The sequence below is a fragment of the Nothoprocta perdicaria genome, unplaced genomic scaffold, assembly GCF_003342845.1.
Source record: "Nothoprocta perdicaria isolate Ctin4 unplaced genomic scaffold, notPer1 scaffold_180, whole genome shotgun sequence".
In the NCBI taxonomy this organism is placed as follows: Eukaryota; Metazoa; Chordata; class Aves; order Tinamiformes; family Tinamidae; genus Nothoprocta; species Nothoprocta perdicaria.
Genome location: NW_020454983.1, coordinates 1,266,572 through 1,288,536, shown reverse-complemented (window position 1 = coordinate 1,288,536; position 21,965 = coordinate 1,266,572). Strand labels below are relative to the sequence as shown.

The 21,965-nt window shown below is 40.8% G+C and overlaps 1 protein-coding gene across 1 annotated transcript in view; it reads right to left on the bottom strand.

Annotated features, from left to right (window-relative positions):
• The window catches only part of DLG5 (discs large MAGUK scaffold protein 5), a 57,171-nt gene extending 36,909 nt beyond the window's left edge, over window positions 1-20,262 (bottom strand). Inside the window, exons 1-4 of the mRNA XM_026036581.1 lie at window positions 20,211-20,262; window positions 9,213-9,378; window positions 4,475-4,618; window positions 1,948-2,131 (exon numbers count right to left, since the gene is read on the bottom strand). Coding sequence (XP_025892366.1) covers window positions 1,948-2,131; window positions 4,475-4,618; window positions 9,213-9,378; window positions 20,211-20,253 — 537 coding nt within the window. The 5' untranslated portion in view covers window positions 20,254-20,262. The remainder of the gene's footprint in view (window positions 1-1,947; window positions 2,132-4,474; window positions 4,619-9,212; window positions 9,379-20,210) is intronic.
• Window positions 20,263-21,965: the final 1,703 nt, after the last annotated feature.

Here is a 21,965-nt window from a genome sequence, read left to right as displayed (position 1 = left end):
CTCCTGAAAACCCCTTCTCACTGAACACTAGTTKGATAAATATTTGAGAACCAAGGTGAAAGCCCATATTGTTAAAATCTTTTGCTAAGAAATTTAAACAAAGGTAAAGAAGGAAAAAACATCAGAATTTGCATGGAGGTTAACAAGTCTCTGCTAACGAGATATGATAGAGCTAAAAATAAAGAAATGTCCTAATCAGGAAGTGGTGCAATAAGGAAAGTCTCCCATCCAAAGTCCCAATCTGAGCACTAGTAAAYAGTGCCGGGCAGACCAAAGGGGACAGCCACGGCAACCAGGGAGCTCACACAGGAGCAGCAGCCCTTGTGCTCTCAGCTGCTACACAACCCCGCTCCCAACAGCTACCTTGACCAGGAGCTTTTGCTCTCCAAGGTTACCCAAATGCTGCTTTTTACTGCTGCCCAACACTGGAATAACATGTTGGAGGGATCAACAAAAACAGAGCTAGCCTAATTCGGATGAAAAGTGACACAGACAAGACGAGGCTCTTGGCATCCCTTCAAGACAACATGATTYACTTTGACAGGCTGAGAAAAGGAGTTATACAAGTTTCTCACCAAGAATTACGCACACAGTTTTATATAAAAATGCAATCATGAAGTTCACATGAGACATCAAGTTTCTTTAAATAAATACTTAGGATGATCTTTTAACCTCCTTCCATACTGCTAGATAGACCTAATTAACTTCCAGATAGATGATGGAAATACAACCCATGAAGACAAACCTATGAACCAAGTCACTAAACTATTTTATAGCAAAACTCTCCAGACCCAAATCTCCGAGGCCAGGATCAAGAAGAAATACAAACCTCAGTATCTTCTTGCACTCACACCAAGAAAATTCCTAAGCCACCATTGAACACACGGAGGCTGCTTTGACCTTTGTTCCTCCTGCCCTAGTAAATAATTTTGTTTGCATAGGCTTTGCTTCAAAGGCTCATGTTTGACTTGAAAGTTTGCCTTGTGAATCAGCCTACACACAGTTACCCAAGACGTTCTGCTGGGCCATTCCCCATGTTGCTGTAATTGCTCCAACTAAACTAGCACGCCTCTGTGCACAGGAGGCACACACCTGACCCCTGGTTGCTCCTTATTATTGCTCTTGCCTACATTTCCTTAGTCTGTATGAATTTAAAATCCTTGGTGTTGAGACAGCCTGCMACATACAGTTTTGACATGTCCACTCCTTTCAGTCCCCAAAAGCTTGCTTTTTCATGCTTCAAGTTTATGAACGTGATCAGCCTATGCCTTTGTTCTGACTGAAGCACGGTGTGAACTTGAACCACCAAACCAAGTTCAACCATTCTCCTAAGCTTTAAGGGGTCACTAGAAGAAAAACCTGTCCCTTTTTTTCTGTGACACTTTTAAAGAACAAGGCCTGGATCTCTTGCCTGTTCAAAGGCACTCCTGTCCCACCCAATTCCTTAAGATCTAAAGGTGCCATGGACTCCATGCATCACCTTGGATTTTTACTCACACCTACATACCTACCCACTTAAAAAAAAATCATGCTGCATATTGCCTTAATGTGCACAGTTGTTATTTAACCTTTTCTGCAGTAAAATTCCTTCACACTACTGAGCATCCTGTATCCTTCCTTCTTCCTGATGCAGGCAAAAGATCAAATCATAGCGAAGATCTGGTTTTCTCCCCTTAAAAACCTAAGGTGTGTGTTTTTGAATCAGCAAGACACAGAAGGCAGCAATGCTGTCCCTTTGACTGTATTCACTGATTTAACCAAAACATGCATGGACATGTTCTAGGTGATAAATGTGTGCTTCTTGTCTTAAAGCTGTCACTCACAAAGAATTAAATAAGGCAATTAAAAAAAAAAAAGATTTAATCCAGATATGGAAAAAACATCCTTGAATTTCTCAAGAACAACTCATCGTTTATGCTAGTGCTTGCACCTCAAACTGTAGCTTACCTGTTGCTGCTGGCTACGTAGGTCTGTTATCTCTTTCTGATCCTCATCATGAAGCCTTTTCATTTCCTCACACGACTGCTGGAGATGGTTGTGTTCTCGCACCAGCTGCGTGTTTTTCCTCTTCAGGGTATCCATGTCCTCCTTCAGCTGGGACTGGTCACTCAGCAGGCGGCTGTGCAATGTGCTGGCGTGGCAAACAGACACACACAGAAATGCTCGGGGAGGCAAACGGCCCAGGGCTAACACGTGCCAAGGTACTAACCTGCGTGACGCCAAAATTTACTACCAAGAAAACATGTCCCATGAACACATTTCTACAAATTTAAGTATTCTAAGCATCAGAAAATGACAGTAGGAATATAACTAAGAAATTGCAACTGAAACCTGACATTACATGGTGTCCTTACACAGCATTCCAAGATAATGGTTTTATGCAAAATCTGAAATATCCCTCCAGTGCCATTCCACAGCCATGTAAAAAGCAAGCAGATATACACAGATATGAGTATCACATGAGCACAGTAAGATCCTCGAGAYAACAGCAATTCTACTATTAGATTACCGCCCCTTCCCCTTGTGCTCCTTGTCTGGATCAACAACTAACCTAACTACAAGTTAAAAACAGAAAAAAGCCTCTTTTTTTTTTTATTGCTAAAGAAAAACAAAAAACTCCACACACACAGACCRTGTGTTGATTACAGTCTAACAAGTTAAAAAAGTACTATTAAAAGTTATTCCAAACTAATTACATATAGCTGTTAAAAGAAATGCACTCAGACAACTGATAGTCACACTGCTGAAAAGGAGCAAGAGTTAATCAAGTGTTACCTGCTGGATTAAACAAAACAACCACACTGGAAAGCTCTTCCTGTTGAAATAGCCTCACTCAAATTCAACTCTCACACCTGCTAATGAACTGTTTAAAGTTCATAATAAAGAAAAAAAGGAAAAACTAGAGACCATGAATAGAATCAGTTTATATTTTAAAAATAACTGGTAAACTAGCTAAAATACACTTTATACACTTCCCTTTTGGTGAAATGAAATACCASCATTTTCTCAGCAGAATGACCCAAGGGGCTTACAGAAATCTTGCTTAAAATTAGGACAACAGCCTGCTAAAAATTAAGTCCTTGACAAATTACATTCGTAAGATTAAGTATACCTAATCTGTACACATAGGTTACTAATCTCTCATATAGATTTTATTAGAAATCCAAGATTGTTCGGATAGGCAATAATCCCCTGTCCTCTAAGCATGTAGGGCTAAGAATTACTCCAAGGGAGGCAGGGGAGAACCATTTTTAAAGTATATTGTGCCAGCTTCTTATTAACCCTCAAATTAATCACGAAATAAAGAGTATTATGCATGGATTTCAACATGGTGTCACATTGAGGGCATCTAAATCCACAGACTGAGCTGTGCCCTTCCCTAAAGCTTTAAGTAGGAACTTGAAGTAGTCAAGTCTCAGTAAATGAGTTGCTATAATAAAAAGAACAGTAAATGAATGGTTACAGTTAAAAGAACAACACTACCTCTGAACAGATTAAAATACCCTGCACTTTCTTCTGAGCAGATAATCTTGGTCTCAACCAAATGTAAACAAAAAAGCTTGTAATTTCCTATGTGCAGCACCGTGAAAGACTCCGCTGTGGGCCTCTGTGGAATACTCCTATATACTTAGAACACTTGAGTATTTCAACCAATCCATTTGTCTTTCAAAACTCAAGGTTTTCTTTTTCCTAAGATAAGGTTAAATCCTTCTATACTATCATGAAAATAACAAAATAACCAGTATGACCAGAGAGTACATATCTCCTACATAAGAGGAGCTAAATGCCTATCTTTCGGGACAAAGAATACAGAAGTCTGCCATTAGCACTGGATAATCACAGGCAACTGACCTTTCAAAAAATCCTGCTACAACACGCTTTGCACAGCAAGCACTAGTAAGGAGTACGGTCCTCAAGATTTCACCAAACAGTTAAAAACCATGCAAGAAGCAATCTTGCACAGAGAAAAAAAATAAAAAAGAATGAGTAGAAAAGCAGCCATTGATTTAGAGGAAGAAGAATACAGAGGCAGAACTCTTAAATGAGACCAAGTAAATAAGTAAAGTTCTTTGTGAGGAAGCAACACAACTTGATAGCCTGACCTGCTGGCAACCTTTCATACTTTCTGCAGGTTTGGCACGAAGAACTTAAGAATTACTGTGCAAAAAAATGATGTCTGTGTTTAAAAGGTTTTAAGAGTTGTGGGTCGAAGTGCAATGTAAAAACTAGCAGTTTTTGACAAACGCCATCAAAAATGCTAGTCATACTTTACAGCATAGATTTAACTATCTTTAACCTCAGTATTACCTACATTTTGAATTGAGCCATTCTCCTTTCAAATGAGTAGAATGCGCTGCTAGTTACATCAACAAGCGATTTTGAAAAAAGGAATCCAGTTGTCACATTCTAATACCTTATGATCTAACAGAAATGACAGAAAACTCTTACCTTTTACAGCTTTATTGGTACTTACTGATAAAAGTCTGCCTCTTTCGCTGCTTCCTCACACCTTTTTAGTGTCTTAGTATGTTGATTCTGCAGAGACTGCAGGTCTGACATGGCCTTCATACACTGTATTTTCAGTCTTTCATAATCATGATTTGGTTTTGGACTTGGTCTGGCAAGGAAGAAGAACACCAAAGTCACATTTCAGCTACTGAAGGGATTGAAAACATACTGGTACTACTCAACCCTTGATTGTTTTAGGCTTGAAGTTAAATACTGAACATTGGACATCATGATGCAACCACAAGTAAGAAGTCCTGATCTGAACCTCTATCAATTTCACTCTGAGAGGAGACATCTCACCCAGCATTGACACAGCCAATATTGAGCTCTGGATGCACACACATCCATTGTGAGCAGCACTACCATCAACGACCACAACTGCCACCTGCTACAAGAATGAGCAGGCACAAACATGTCCAAACTTTGCAAGAGAAAGTGCAGGGCTGCTGTGTGAGTGAGGCTGAAAAAACACAGCCTGAGAAACGTGGGGACACAGAGCTCTGAGCTGGGACAACAAAACTGTCGAGAAAACAGCAAGAAGACTTTGTCCACAGACCCCTAGCAAAGTCAGGATTAGGATCACGGTTAATAGAAAACATTTCAGTGTGAGACCAAAATGGAGGCATCTGTGTCCATGGAACTTAACTTGACTATTTTTGACCAAAAGTCATATGGCTAAATGAAATATCTTATTTTAAATTACTTTAGTAATTAAATAACTTAAAACTTAATTAATTTAGTAATTATTTTAAATTACTCGGAAGGAATGAGAAAACATGTCAGGATCTACCRTACATTCCTATATAAAATCCTAGATTTTGTTCAATATTATTTATAATAATTTTTTAAACGATATCATTTTGAATAATTAATTCTTAAGTAAGCTAAASTGAAAGCCACAATCAGTCAAAAGTTATTAAATTATTAGTTAAAAAATTGTGACTTATTGGTGTGGGAGGAATTCTTTAAGATAATACATCTCATCCGATAATTGACTGACATAGATGACAACTAGACCTTTGGCGTTCCTAAGTTTTAACTGTTACCTGTTGCACAGGATCTTTCCTCTTTTTTTCACATCATAAATCATGTTAGAAGCAAAATACGTTAGCAGGATTATGCCTTCTACTTTTGAAGCACTGAACTTAGGACTTTTGAACTGAGCTCTCTGTTCTTCTTCTACACCGTCACCGTAATTTTGCACCAATAAGTTTCCCAGTTTTAGAATGATTTCCTATGTCATTTTCCACATCTTTTGCATTCCTKTATCTCACATGTCAAATCTGCTCTGCTGCCTCACAGATCATCCTTTCTCTTCCTCCTTCTCATCTCAGGCCCTTCCAAACAGCTTCACTGCAATCTCAGCCTGAAAAGTAATCAGAATTGTCTTTGCTTCACACAAACAGCTACATGGATTCTGGAACAGAAAATCAGCTGGAATTGAATTGACAAGGGAGAATGGAAATGGTGTAACACAGCTGTAGTGCCAAGCGCTGTACAAAACCCAACACACCAATCAGGTCCAACTCGAYCTCTTAAGGAGTTTCTGTACAATATGAAGGAGCTTTTTAGCAGCCCAGTTGYATTTGGGTTGCTGAGTGAAATGACAATTCCTCTTTTCTTACCTCACCTCTTTCACAGAGGAGTAGTCCTGGGAAAAAAGAGCCCCTGACTAACAGTTAAAACCAACTGATGGCCAAATTCATCCCAAACYAACTGAGCATTCATGCCAGGCATTTAGTGATTGTTAGGATTTAACTCACTGTCCAGTTAGAGATGCCAAAAGAAGTGCTCAGACAGTTATACAAAAGTATTGCTTTTCCTGTTTTACTAAATCTTTTTTCTAAAATATGATCCTAGTTAGCGTAAGTAAAACTCAATTTGCAAACGTTCACACCCTTGACAGAAGTACTAAGAACCTCAGTATTAAATTAGACTTTAGGGTGCAGTTATTGAAAGAAGACACCATCTGTCCAACATAGTCATTAAAATGACAACATTAATTGAKGCACAATTGAAGTCTCAGGGAACACATTAAGTTACATTCACACCATTAACACATGCTCATACTAGGTTTGTAATGAGAAATTCACATTCCTACAGAAGATTCCAGTGTGTGCACAATTTAACTAAAGAATAACCGTAGGACATGTTCAAAGCCATGAGTGTTTGAGCTCTCTGAAGGCCGCCATGTRTGTATTCCACATGCTTGTGAAGCATCACCAGCTTGACTCTGACGAATCCTATATGCACAGAGGTACCCTCTAGGTCATTTAGTCTAGTGATGAACAAAGTGCTATGATACCAGCACTCCTGGTGCATGATATCCTGCACTSCAGCTTGGCTGCATGGGCAAGAAGAACCCCAAGCACCTGGACAACTGAGGCTCTATGTTCTGCCCTGCTGCTCTAGGGCTCTGTCTCAGCAAAAACAGGGGAGATGGCCAGAAGGAGCTGTATCCYCCAACAGAAGTCAAACACTTAACTGTTGCAACCAAGTGATCCATTCAGAGTCAGGTTGTGGTTGACTTGAATTCAAATGGGAGCACTGCAATATAGTGCTCAGGGGCAGAGAAGGGTTCACTGAATACTAAAATAACTTCTTTTCTGTAAAGGAGAGGTGTCAGTTACTCCCTTAGAACAACTGCTGCAAATAAAAAGAAATTTTAAGATGCTAAGCTCCAAGATCCAACTATACTTCTGATACTCACAAAGCAGCTCAAAAAATCCTCGCTATTCTAGTGGAATTAGCCAGAGAACAAGTCAAGACCATATTGAGATTGACATGTAGATGCACGTGATTAACAGCAAAAGCCAACGCCAACAGCAGAGCCAACTTTCCTGTGGGCAATGCCTTAACAACAGCTTGGAAATGTTTTCATTCACTACATCAAGTCCACAAAAAATAACAGTTACAGATTAGACTTAAAGCAAGCTCTTCTGAAAGGCAGCTTGCRAAAGTCTTTTCGTACTCCACTTCTCTAAGGAAACCACGCTGAATCACCAAGAATGGCTGTTTTCAATACTTAGGGGGCACCTGGAGCACGTGACGAGATCGGATGGGCTCTTTGCTGAGCCACCCGCCACGTGCACATGCAGGGCCCTGTCACGCGTTGCGGGCACTGCGCAAGCCATGGAGCCGCTGTGCGGCACATCATGGCCGCCCGCCTCGGCAGCCATCATCGCTGCGCAGCGCCTGGCGACGCCGCCATGCGGAAGCAGCTCTCCCTTTGGCAACCGGCGCTCGCGGCAGCCCGGCCTACAACATGTTGGGAGCTGTAGCTACTGTGGAGCACCCAGCCACGGCGTGTCGAGAGCTGTCTGCACATCCGCTGCCCTGGCCACAGCCCTTGCTATCAAGGGGCATATACCGATAAGAAAACAACAGCTCTTCCGGGGCTGGAAAATCACCAGGGTTTGCCAGACTGCACCGCTCAGAGGAAGAGCTTGCAGCGTCTCTGCTTGATTCCTGGGAGGTTCAAGACGAGTTGTGCATGAAAAAAGGCTGCTAAAAGCAGTGTAAAAAAAAATAACAGGAAGTTTTAGCAAAGCACAGCTGCATACATAGGTGGGAGTAGTAGTTTCTTCTTTACTAAAGCGAAAAAAATCAGGTAAATACAAATTTTCCCACTCTTCACATACTTAATTGTGGCATCCTGCACATAACCAACTTGGAAAGCACTGTCCAAATACAGTATTTACTGAGTTTTTAAAGCTCTTTTCTACTGGAATGTACATACTGTATTTGCAACAAAAGATTGATTTGACAATCAAAGARAAAACTGGGGCAGTCCAGAAAACAGCCTATCATAATTTTATTAATCATATCCTGGATTATAAAAAGAATTAAGATGTAAAATCCTTAATTCCTAAACTCTGACTTCAAACAAGAAGTATCTTTCTGTAAGAAGTAACTGAAAGCTATGTAAAACATGTTGACATTTGACATGCTTTTCCTYTTCTGTCCTACAACACAGAATCCTACATCATAAAATAACACTCATAACAACGCTCAGAMAAAAAGGCAAGATGCTTAACTAGGAGCATATGACTAAGACGCATATTCTCTCCAGTCTAGTTCATTGATTCAAACCTTGACTTCATCTTGTAGGGACAAGAAATTCAATTATTCACCTGATTACATACAGACAGAGCCTATAAAGCAGCAGATAAAAACAGCAACAAATAGGAACCATAACTTTCAAAGCAGCTAGGCATCATGGCAGTGTCCCTCAGGAAACCTGTGCTTGGCTCTTATTTCAGACTAAATTTATTTCAGGGTTCAAGAAAACATCTCTTACATGTCCTTACTTACAGATAAAAAAATACTTGCGTAGTAAGCCAAAAATCATGTTTGAGTATAGTCAAATGTTCTGTGCTCAAAAATAAATCATCTCCTATACAAAAAACTGTTATAAACAGGTAACAGTTAAGAGGTCACTCATATTCTCCCTTACTACTAMGCTCCTTATAACCAATCATTCCTCAAATCAGAACAGGCCATTAGACATGAATTGACTTGAATACTACTATAACTTGTCAGTCCCCCTTACCTCTCAGTGGTTCTGAGCTCCTTTTTTCCCCCCCAAACGCATGAACTCCTTAACTACCCCAATCGCTACTTTATGGGCAAGTGAGAGTCAGGATGTTTAAAAATATTAACGAAAGACTGAAAACAAGGAGGTTTCCTTCATTTCTTTTTACCTGCAGTCATCGAAAGTCGATCCAGGAGATGAAAGTGCCAGTCGCTTGCGCAGTTCATCTCTCTCACGAGTTACCTGGCGGAGCTGAAATAATATTGTCTCCAGCTTCTCACTCATTTGTCTTGTGTCTGTTACAGGAGGTGGTGATGATGCTTTACCAGTTGTACCTGACCAAGAGAGAAATAATCGTCTGTCAAGGAACTCCTCACAAAAGCAATCAAACTTGACTAACGAAATCAAGACTCATGATAAAAACATCCTGTATAAGACACAAAAGCTTTGGCCAGCGAGCTGACAGAGTAATTCAACTCAGTCAGCTTCTGCACTAGAAGGAAGGCTGTATCTGCCTKACAAGTAAGATACAGCCTTAGTTAGAATGAGTAGGGCCCTTCCTTCYTTGCCTGCTTACAACTTACCATCAATTCAAGAGTTGACAAATGATGCCAAGTAAGGACAATGAAAGTGACAGAAAAGGCATGGATATGTGTTCTATACTTAYGGAGAAACATGTTCTCTTTTTCAAAAAGAAGTAAATTTCACCTGCAGCAGCTTGCACCAGAGTGACACCCAAGAAATTTCACAGAAAAACAAAACAATATAGGACACAGCAATCCTACACTTCCACATGTCATGACTTATCACTCCAGCATGTCAACCTGAACATTTGACTTACCAACAATTCATTTAAGTATTTCATTTTGGAACATCTTGGGCTAAAATCAATATGACCACCAGCACTGCAAATGGACTACCGTAAACAGCCAATTTCCTCTAATGAACAGTCATATGTTAAGAGTTTCACAGGATTTTATATTTCTCAGTATTTTTTTTGCCTTTTTTTTTTTTTTTTTTTTTTTAAATACATACAGTCTTCCCAGACAGCTGTATAGGCAGAAAAGGGCCATATTCCACCTGGGAGAGGACAGCCTGTAAATTTCTCAGCATACTGACACTTATTTGAGCTGTAATTTTAGTTCTGCAAGGGGAATATCTAGGTTCTAACCCTAGAGCAGTCACAGAAAGAGCAGTCACAGATGTAGAAGTTAAAAGGTTTGATCTGTACAGGAGCTTAGAATTTTCTATCCAGGAGAGAAATTCTAAAAATATATTTCTAAATACAGAAGTTACATAAGATGTGGAAATGAGAATAAACTTGATAAGATTTGCTTTTGTTGCTTTTTTAATGGGGAATCTAAAATAATCTTCTCTCATCACTAGCTTTTCAAAGACAAGACATTTGAAGAAAATTTATTGTAWAAGATCAAGTCCTAATGAATTGCAAAGATTGTCTTGTCATCTTCAAACCCAAATTAGCAATGAATGAAGCACTTGCAGTAGGTAAAAACTCCAACTTCTAAGTAAAACTACCTGTGCTTAAGTTTCCACACCAAAATAACTTCTGGGTCAGGGTTAATGTTTACATAGCATCTAGTATAATAGGATTCCTGTTCTTACTGCCTTCAGCTGCTACTGTAATTCTCTAATAAGGATTTCTGAACACAGACAGTTCCTTTGATCTAACTATTGCAAAATAATGCACGTAAATGCTTCAACAGCAAGCAGAAGAAATTAAGAATTGCAGCAACAGCCTGCAATAGGTAAAAAGACAAAAACCTTCATCCCTCAAAGAAAAACTTATCAAGCAGAAAAGAATGGACTAAAAGAAAATACCTTTTAAAAAGCTCATATTCACTTGCAATAGTTTAGGCACATCAATGAGAAGAGCAATTTCAAAACCAAGCAGAAAATACAGCTAGAATAACTTGAATAGCCTCCAGTTCACTTAGTAACTGGCTGCACAGTCTTAAGTAAATTCAGTGGCAAACTGCATGTCCTCTCTCTCTCACTTTTCCCTTTCCAYCCTTTCAGAGATGCCCCAAAGCCCTTTTCCCTGGCACTGGCCTTGTGCCCGCCAGCACAGCAGAGCAAGAAGGCAGGAGGGYCCAAGGAGAGGGGCCTGACCCATGGCCAGGTACCAGCCCTGCGACCACCTCCAGACGACAAAGTCTGTGCACGCGCTCCGTGACTGTGTCACRTACAACTAGACTGCTTTAAGCAAGGCAAGGCTAAGCAGCCTTAGGTCAAAGGCTTTCAGGCCCATTGATCTCAAACAGAGTTTTTTTAATTTCTTTACTATCACTTTTTATCATTGCTTTAAATACTTTCATGCAAWGGTATTTTCAGCAGAGTACCTGACCATCAAAAAGTGCATCTCTTTTAAACAGATCAATATAATCCAGACATCCCCCCTCTTAATCTTTCAAAAAGTCCAAAATCTTTACCCTGGCTCAATTTAACAACCACCTTAGGTTTTCAGYAACTGCACAAAACATCTCATAATGTTCAGGGGCACATGGGGATGCTCCRAAAAGATTTCAGTACACCCTTAGTTCATCCAAATAAATAAATCATACTCTTCATTCTCCCTAAAGGGTTTTTTAAAGCTGACTGCTCAAAGCCTTTCATTTCATCTGGCATCCTGATGCAGTACAAGCAAAGGGAGCTGTGCTTCCAGCTCTGTATCCTTCTTCCATGTGAGTGCATGTCTTACACAGCAGTACTTCCTTGCTGCACTTTCAAACTGGTCTGAACACGCACAAGCCCGAAGGCTAAACTTCCATTACCCCAATTATGGTACCTTTCAGGAACTTACCTGCTCCCGCACACAGCCTGCATTTGTCACAATGCATTTGCTACCTGTCCAGCCAAGTACAACTCACTTGCCCACTTTGGTATGCCTTCAAATAGGGTGGTTCTTGTTGTTATTTTTAAGAGAGGCCAGTTGCACATGGGCTCCTCGCCTACCTCCAGCCAAGCTGCAGTACGGCACCTAAAGGGCCTGAGGGCAGGCATGTGCTGCAGAGGCAAWACAGATTTTCCAGACAACACAGTACACAGGCACTAAGTTCCGAGAAAGAGGTAGAACAAAAGGTCTCAAGTTTTTTGCAGGATTCCCTTCATACCTTCTATGAAAGAAAAGCATTTGAATGAAAGTTGGGGCCATCAGATCTTCCACAATGCTTGGCTTGCCAGAAGATCATGCTCAAATGCTTGGCTTGCCAGCACRGCTGAGAAACATGTCAAGCTGATCTGCACATACGATAACAATGAATRAGCACAAGGCCGAGGAAGCACAAGGAAAAATGGATGCAAAGGCATCTACATCTCATCTTCTGAAATACAGCAAATTTGATTCAAATTCCGACAACCTCCTCACTCTATCAAAAATGCACTGATCACACAAGAAGGGCAGGATCAACAACTTCTAAGGAAAACCTGTCATACACTTCTTCAAAAATCTGACGTTTTACCATGACTTTTTCRGATGTCATCTTATGAATTGTATCATTTCTTGCTCACAAACAAAAGACTATTGAGTATACAATCAGTCTTTCATYGCTTTCATTCCTTTTGTTTTCCCCCTCTTTAAAAAAAAACAAAAATGTGGATGTTTAGAATATGATTTACAAAACCGTAAGGCAATAATCACAGACACTGTTAAGATGAGTATAGGACACGGGCATCACAGACCATAGCCCATCCAGATCAGTGCTGACAATCTTCAGAAATTTCACCTGTCAGACATGAAGATATAGCAGATGAAATGCCAGAAAGTGGTCAGGAATTTACCCCTGTTCTAAGTCCAACATATGTAGAAACCTCAAGGTGCCAAGAAACACATCAAGCTTATCCATTAGAGGAAACACAACACAAAATCCCCAGAACAAGCAGGGGAAAAAAAAATCTCTCAACTCTGTATCAGTTTTCCATCTTTTTATTTTCTAAATATAAGGCACCACACTTGCATGGGCTAAAGTGGGAGGAGACTGAAATGATTCTGTGTCATTTCATCTGTGCTCTGTCAGGCCACAAAAGATCTTGGACTGTGAGAACATCATAAGCCAGACCTGCAACTACATCCTTCCTACAAGTAGTGAAAAATGTTGCTTTGTTACCCACAGCTGCAGAAACTGAGGCAATAAAGTGAAATCACAGGGACTTAAAAGGACAGTTGTCACAACGGCTGGCACGGGTCTTGACAACAGTGACTGAAAGACTAGATGTTGTTGGCGAGGCCTCATGGAACTGGGCGCAGGAGTGATGTTTGCTTTGGAGCAAGAAGAAAGGGCCCCAGATTAAGYAGCTTGAACTGCAGTTAGTGAAAACCCATACCTTTCTGTAAATAGCCTGCCAGGCTGATAAGCTAACAAAGTGTTAAGCAAGGAAACACCGYTGGTTAAAGTCCAAGTTGGACAAGTCTAGTGGGGACAGATCTGCAACTACCTGACGGCCGCAAGGAAAAGTCATAAAGTTAGAGTGCCACTGAGGGGTTTTGTTATCGACTGCACTGCAAATTCTCCTAAGAAAAGCTACTTCAGCAACACAGTGAGCAAAGAGAAAAGACACAGATGACAAAGAAAGATTTCTTTGTCTGTCTTTCTTTTGCCACTTGCAAAGAACTGAAGGGCTGGAGCAGTAGCAGCATGTTAGAAGTCAAAAGRAAACGACAAGCACAGTGTATGATGTGGAGCGAAGGGGAGAGAAGCCTGACGGCTGCAATCCCAACCCATTTCTGTCAAAAGGAGGAAACCAGACATATCAAGGAAAGATGGAATACCTGTATGGAAAAAGCATTACACACCGAAAGAACATACTAGATRAGAGAACCATGTGTGCAGAGGTATTAAATGAGACAATTTTCAGAATGGAAAGCACACACTAGCCTTGTGTTCAAAATACACATTTTTACTCCTAGACATCACAAGCAGCAGTGTCAACCACGCTCAGTCATATCCACCTACTGCACAGGATTTCCAACACGGATACAGAAGGTTCACCAAGGAATACCAAAAGAGAAAAAAACAGCACTGCAAGCTTAAAGCTACACTAAACTTCCATAATTCCAGTGAACAAAATGCAAGTTCAACCTACAACCAGCTCCTGGACATCAAGAGGAATAAGAATAATTTACTCCCTTGTGTCAGTTTGGCCTGTGGGTCTTGGGCGCTCACCTGCAGCCCACTGTGCACGGATAGGTAACAGCCACTATGTCAGCTCACAACAGCAATCATCAAAGGTCTTYTTAGTCATTGGTGACATTCATCTTCTAAAGCATAAGCTAATGGAGCACACTATGCAAACTAACATGCTACAAGACTGAAGAATTACTCCAAAGGCAACATTGCTTTCCTCTCTGGTCTTATCCTCTGGCTGGATCAAGCGGGAGATCGGCCAGCGACTGTCACATACAGCTGTGCTACTGGTTCCCATCCAATTCCTAAGTGGCAGTGCTGATCCGTGCTTGGCACGCCAGGCACCACCACGCCATAAATAATTATTCTGATGTCAGAGGCTGCATTGGAGCCCCATTCAGAGACTCTGCCGGGCACGGGCAGCCGAAGGAAGCTTCTATTTACACACAAAAACCTTGCTGATCAGCAGGGAGCAAAGAGAAGGGAAATACAGTAAAGGCATGCAAGGTTTATCGCAGTTTATACCATCTCTCTCTGGAGAATTAACAATAAACTTCCACCTCCAGTACTGTCAAAACCACCCATTTCACGCTCTGCAAACCCAGCTGGGCAGGGAGAGAAAGGAAAAGAGGTTTGGGTGACAATACACACATTAAATGGACTGGCCATGAACTCTTATGTAAGTCACATCAGTCACATTCTAKAAGTTACATCAGAACTTGCTGTGTTCCTCTATTAGGCCTATGAGAATTACTGAAAGCTGATTGAAAAAATTCAGTGTGAATAGGTATTACTAACATGAAAGTGAATGAGACTTCCTAAATTGGCTCCAAATCCCAGTTATTTCTGTGCTTTTCTGTTTCCAAGTAGTGCAAAGGGCATGAAATATGGGCGCAATTGCTGTGGTTTGTAAATGAAAACACTGCTAAGCTGGGGGGCATCCTCTGCTTGGGAACGAGCCAACATCCTCCTGCAAGACTCCTTGTGCAAGTGGCCAGAATTCCCCTACTTCCTTATTGGACAAAAAGGCACGTTTCAAGTTTACAGCAATAACTAAACATAAGCTATTATGATAACTGAGAAGCTGACAGACTGAGAGAACAATTTGGAAAAAAAATTACAGATTCTTGTTTTAAGCTGACCCCAAACTAACTGGTAGGTCCGCAGTTCTGCTATCCTCTCTGCATCTGAACTAGAAAAAACACGGCCAAGATGCATGAATTTTTTGGCGTCTGGGGAGGCATGCTGTATATTTACAGCTGGTCCTTAACTACTAATCTTTCAACACCTGTATGCCTTCTCCTAGGGGCTGCCTAAGGAAAGCTTTGTCAGAACGCTCAAGTTTCTATTGCCCATGGGCCAGAACAGGTACCTAAGCGGGCTCAAGAATGTGGTCAGCAGCGGGGCGAGAGGAGGAAGTGAACTCGAGTGTGCTACACGTACCGTGGGTTCCTTTGTAACATCTGAAATAATGGAGAAAGCAACACAGGTCACTAGCAGCAAAGACATCTCTAATCCTCTGCCTCCATTGCCTCCATGCAATTACAGAACTTAGATTTTTTGGTCCTAAAATCTAATACACCAGTCGGATTGGGATGGGTTTACCTCACCCTCTGCCTCCATGCTGCTTTTTAACAGAGATGACACATGTGGGGTTCTTGTCTGCATCAGCTAATACAGAAAGATGGATGCAGCCCAGCTCTATCCTTGGACAATTAGGGGATTGTGCTGCCAGTACCTCCTTCCTAATGTGTTCCACATGACTTTTCCCCAAACACTTATTCCAAGGCCCCAAACTTCCACTTGGAGCTCCGTTCCTCTCAGACCTAAAAATCGTTCTGTGTCAAACCTCTGTACTGAGGCTTATTTCAGACTTCCCCATTGACCACAGAGCCCAAAGGTGGCTCAACTCAAAGCTTTCATGTTCCTGGCAGCTCCCAATTCTCACATCCCAGGCTGGAAACCCTGCATTAGGAGGTTCCTCTCCCCYTTTCTGCGCCTCAGCTCCCCTGCAGCTTCACAGGCAACTTGCACATTCCACCACCTCCACACCCCGGCTAGTGCCACTTACTCTTCCCCCRTCTCATACTCGCATTTACCAGAAATCCACTGGAATTGGACTCTAAGTGTTGAAAAATAAGTTACTAGGGAAGAGACMTCTGTGGAGGAGCATATTTGCACCTTTGCTGCAAATAGGGCAGCTTTTACTCCTTTGAAATTGTTTCTGTATCTGAAAATGAACGGACAGCTGAGGTGGCTCTCACCTGCCTGCAGGAACTGCTGCTTCTCTGGTGACAGTCACCACTCCTGGCTCCCGGGAGCGTGGGCACGCGGGCACAGAGCGCGCAGCAGGACACGCTGGGAGAGGGCACCAYGAACACCAGGAACTCACACACCACAAAGAGCTCCTCACTCTGCTTCCTGGGCTACCAAAGCTTCCCAGGGGCTCACAGCCTTCTTTCTAACTAAACAAGCAAACAGAAGCTAGCTCACTGCTACCCACTGCAGTAAAAACATTATCTCCATTACATGAGAAATATTTTTGTAATGGAGCATCTGCTACAGAGAGAACTGAGTCAAGGGAATCAACTCTAAGCGTATTGACTTGCCCACAATGCAGTATCAGGTAGTATAAAATGTATCAACAAGGATTTACTCCCCAATCGTGAAAAACAGGAGAAAAGTATGGCAGCACAACAGATGCAGATCTAACAGACTGATATTCAGAAGATAATCCAAGTGATTTTGCCTTTCCCCTTCAGTACCATCAGGCTTGCCTTTCCCACAGGGAATACAATCTGTTGATAAACTCTGTTCATGCAAAAACATATCAGGATTGACAGACACTGGCATCAGCTCATTTGTCCCAATTAATATTTTCTCCCAATGAATATCTCACTAGAGCTCATGATTTTGGGAGATCAGGTTCCAAGCTCTGTACAATTACCCACAAAGAGGGCACAGCTTTGCTGCAGACAGTTCCTGGAAGATACTTACACCATTTCCAGCACTCTGACCTAGGAGAGAACCGATAACTGTTTAACTGAGCCAGCTGTCCTACCCACCTCAAACAAATGAATAAAATAATTTTAAAAAACAACAGGAAATACACCAACACACACAGAGAGTGGACCTGTACCAGCATATTAGATTAAACATTGTACATGAACACCAGTAGGTATTTCAGGAACTGGAACTGTCCTACCAAGGCAGATGCACCTGAGCTGGCAAAGCTGCTTTCACTCCTCGAGCGGCAGGAGCCAGTTCAGCTCCCATCGCCGCCAGGAGGAACGTGATGCCCCCTCTAAAACATTCTTGGATCTATTGGAATTCTTACATCAAGGTCTTTTTCTGAGAAATAAGCCCAATTATTACATACATCAATCAGTTTCACAAGTCAAGTCAGAAAACTTGGACTGCTGTAAAACTGATCTGTTCATCTCAATTTAACCAACATCCTGGCTTACTTGGAGCTATTTCAAAACACGACCATCTAATTAAGACAGTTGGCAGCAGAAGCCACCTCCAACAGCAGCTGCTCTGATTAAGGTTGGGAAGATAGAGCACTTCACTAGTAACTTCTAGGAAATAGGGAGTCCCTAGAGTAAAAATGAGCAGTTGCAGTAGCTCTCCTGGTTAGAGGATGCAAAGACTCACTGTTCTCTACCTGGGTTTAATTGGTACATGGATATCTTCCTCATTTCCTCTGAAAGGTAAAACACATCTCTAATCTGACAGKGTAAGTGTTCTGCTCTAGGTGGAGCACAAATTAATGAAATGAAGAGTGCTTTGAACCTAGAGCAGAACGCTTGCCTTTCCTCACTCACACGGCAAGTACATGAGTGGGGAAATTAAAATATACTTTTGTATGTATGTACATATCAGACCAGTGTTGAGTCGAGTATATACCAAAGCTTTTGTTGTTGTTTTTTCCTCTTTTTCTCCAGACTACAAACTATCCTTTTCCACTAGTGTATTGATTTCACAGGCAAGACTTACTATTTCCATTACACCACATTACACTCATACAAGGATGTGCCATTGAACAGGAAGGTGGTTACGGAAAATTCCTGAAACTTTGCATTGCTCAGGATTTCATTAAAACACGCCATATGCAGCCTACAGGGCTTACGCAGGCAAACAGTTTCAGTTAGGATGGCTTGTCACTCAGCAAACAAGTACTGAAATCATTTGGCTGCAGCTTTTGAATTACTTGCAATCACGTCTCTCCCTACATGCAGCTTATTAAACAAAAGAGTATTTGCTGGTGATATCAGGGTACATTAAACACAGTCATCTCTTGTTCTACAAGATGCAAGTAGGGTTAATTCTCCCCCCGCAATATTCACAAACAGCAAGTCTAAAACCAGAAGACAGAAGAAACATGCCAGCTTCAAATGAACAGAGTAACCCTGGCTGCCAATGCACTAAACATTCAATAGTTAGTTCACTTTAGTCATTTTAAAAAGGCAAAAGTAAGAAAAATACTACATTATACATTCTGTTTAATAGTCGTTCACTTCATTTTTAGGTTATGAACAGCTTTGATGACTGCACAACCTAAAGACAAGGAACACTTTCAAGGTTATCCCTTGAGGTAAAATACATAGATCAAATATTTAACAAAAACTTTTAAATATTCAAGTGAGAAACAAATAAAACATGCTTTGGAAAAATATCAGCTCCAAGTCATATATGGACAGAATGGATGTCTGAGATGCATCATGTCAAATGCCAAATAAATATGTAAACACTCTGCCACATTTTTCAATAAATCAAATTCTAAATGAAAGGTCTAATGCAATCTCAGCCTCTGGCTCTCCCTTGAAAGAAATCATTTCAAGCAAAGTGAAAACATTTTCATCACTGACATGACCACCTGAGTCATACTAAACACCATGCAAATGACTCCAGTCACGACGGGAAAAGGCAAGCTGCTAGACAGACCACTGCAAGTGCAGTGCAGCTACAGCAACGGCACGTAGACCACAACATCACTGAAGAACAATCCACAGAGAACTAAGAAAACAGAGAGCCTGCATTTGTAGTTTGCAGGTATGCAGTATTAAAGGAGAAGCTGCTAAACAAAACGCTGCTGTGATATCAAACACTAGCAGGAGATCCTTGTACCTTTCCTTTTAAAACTGTAAAAGGACTACAAAGAAACCAGCACATCTACTTACAATTGCACCAAAACTGCCAAAAATTGAGWTGTCTTAAAATTGGGGATAAAGGACTAAGAACGGACAACTTGCTTCCCATGTCAGGCCCACTTCACCTAATGATTCCATTCTAGTCTTGCTGCACTCCACCCTGAATGATCTTGGAAAGGTTCCCTTCTGGAATCTGGCTGTCCCAATATGTCAAAGCTTTCTTCCTCTTGTTTCCATCAACTTGCTCCTAGCAACCTTCTTTCCTGTAGTGACCTATGAGTGTAATCTTGATAAAAATCTAACTAACTTGTCAAAACTACGTTTTTCCCAGCAGCAATTAAGTCAAGCCTGAGATCCTATTCCTGCATGCTGCAGTTAGAAGTTCAGCTCCATAAATATAAGACATCCTTAGACAAGCAAGTGACTTCCCTCCTGCCACCACGTTCATCTACAGATGCCTGGCACAACACTGGATCTTTAAATAATTAAGAGCCTATATGCCCTACCTAAAACTAAGCATTTTTTTTTTTTTTTTACAGAATTTCAGATGCATCTCTTAAAAAAAAGAGCAGAAAAAAATGACAGTGACAGCAAATATTCCAAGGTCATGGGTTTTCTTTTTTATTCACACTGCTTTTGCATTCCCCGAGTGGATTTAACAACTGAGAAAGCAAAATGACTCCTTGCATCCAAAAAGATACAAGTCTGTATGACCTTGGCTAATTTTTCACAAAGTTTTTGACTCTCGCTACTATTTACAGATCAACACATACACACAAATATAGGCTGTAATACACACGTGAAGATTATCTTAAAAATATTTTTTCAGCATTCAAAAGACATGCAATTTTTTAAGAGGAATATTTTACTCACCAGTGCTACTCAGAGAACTGCTGCTTTCAGAATCAGAAGGCATTATGGACAGCACACTGTAAGTAGATCCTGAAATCAGAAAAAATAAAGACATCATTTATCTCCCTTGCCCTACGACAGGCTATTAGGAGCATTCCTCCTCCTGATATAGTAGAGGCCAAACATACTTCATTACAGAGAGCAAGCATGCCTAATGTACAAAAAAAATCACTAAGAATAATTTGCTAACGAACATGGCGCTGGTTCATCAACAAGAAGCTATTAAATATAAAAAGGTAGAATAAATACAAGGCAACAACTAGGACACAGGTTATTTCAGATGTCCYGAAAAATATAAGGTTTCTTCTGTACATTATGAAGATTCATTTAAAATGATGACTAACAACAGTTAGCATATAATCTTGTCTTTTAAAACTGCCAGCTTCTGCTCCTTTGTGTTATTCATTTATGCTCCTACTGTCCAGCTTATTTGGGAAGTGAGCTTCACTGGTAAGGGATTTCTGCTTGTACCTGTTTGCAGCTTTCAGTATCTAGTCCTAGAAGTGAAAACCTACAAAATGCTCTGCCGGTGTTGACCATACCAACAGATTTTTTTCACATAAAGATGGACTAACAGAGGCTTCTTATTATAGTTAATATCGAAGTACAAGAGATTCTAGTCACCAGAAGAACTAGAAAAACAGGTCCTATTTCCAAACCTTACAATTTAAGCAGCTCTACCATCTCTCATAAMCAAATGAACGTCCCACAGAAAGGGCAGGGAATGATTATGTGGAAAGGCGATTTGAAATCTGGTGAACTTGCAGCACAAAGCAGGACACGCAACCTGTCTTGACAGGAGCCAACTTGAAGGCACTTTCAGTATTTCTAAGAGTTATAACTTCTACAGTCTTTCTGTTTCACTGTTTACTTCTCCCAGTCTCTTTGAAATTAAAAAACCAAAAGCTAAGAAGGAGCAAGATATTTGATGAACAGATGTATATTTTAAATGGAGTAACCTAAAGACAGTCTGTAGAATGAGAATGTTCTTATTCTTTCTCATCTCTTCCGCTTCCCACTTGGAAAAAAAGCCACAATACCTGCAGTTATTGTTGTCTAATGATGAAGGAAAGATGAGGCATGATGCAAGATGGGGAATTTACTAACATAAGCATTACAAGTAAAGAAAAAAAAAAGTAAACAACCACCATCGTCCCAAAACCACACACACCATCTGGAGACACACTTAGGGACAGATTGCCAGCCAGTTAAACTGGTGGGGCACCATAACCTTCATCTCTTCCATTTAGCCATCTGCACAGACATACCATGGAATCGGTTAAAATAAAAAAGCAGGTGATGTAGGGAGCATTCCTTCCCAGCAAACACTCTAATTTTACTGGCAGACSTTACTGAAAATAAGTCCCAAAATCAAAGGGGTTCATGAAGCTCCTTCTTTCACCCAACAAATACTCATAAGGGGGGAAAAAAAAAAGATTCAAAATACATTGGTTGGAAATAATTCTAATTGATTAGAAAGTATTTCTTTTTTTCTTCAAATGAAACACATAACCAACAGCCACTTGAACACAAGTTTTGAAAAAAGAACATCAGCTGCCCATTTTGGCTTCCATGTCAGAAGTAACTCTTTCATCTGTGTTTTTCCTTTATTAGTGGTCATTAAATGAAAGCCAATTCATAATGACATTCAGCACTAACTCAAATCAACCTCTCCGTATATTCTCAAGTCATATTTGACTGGCAACAATTCTTGTC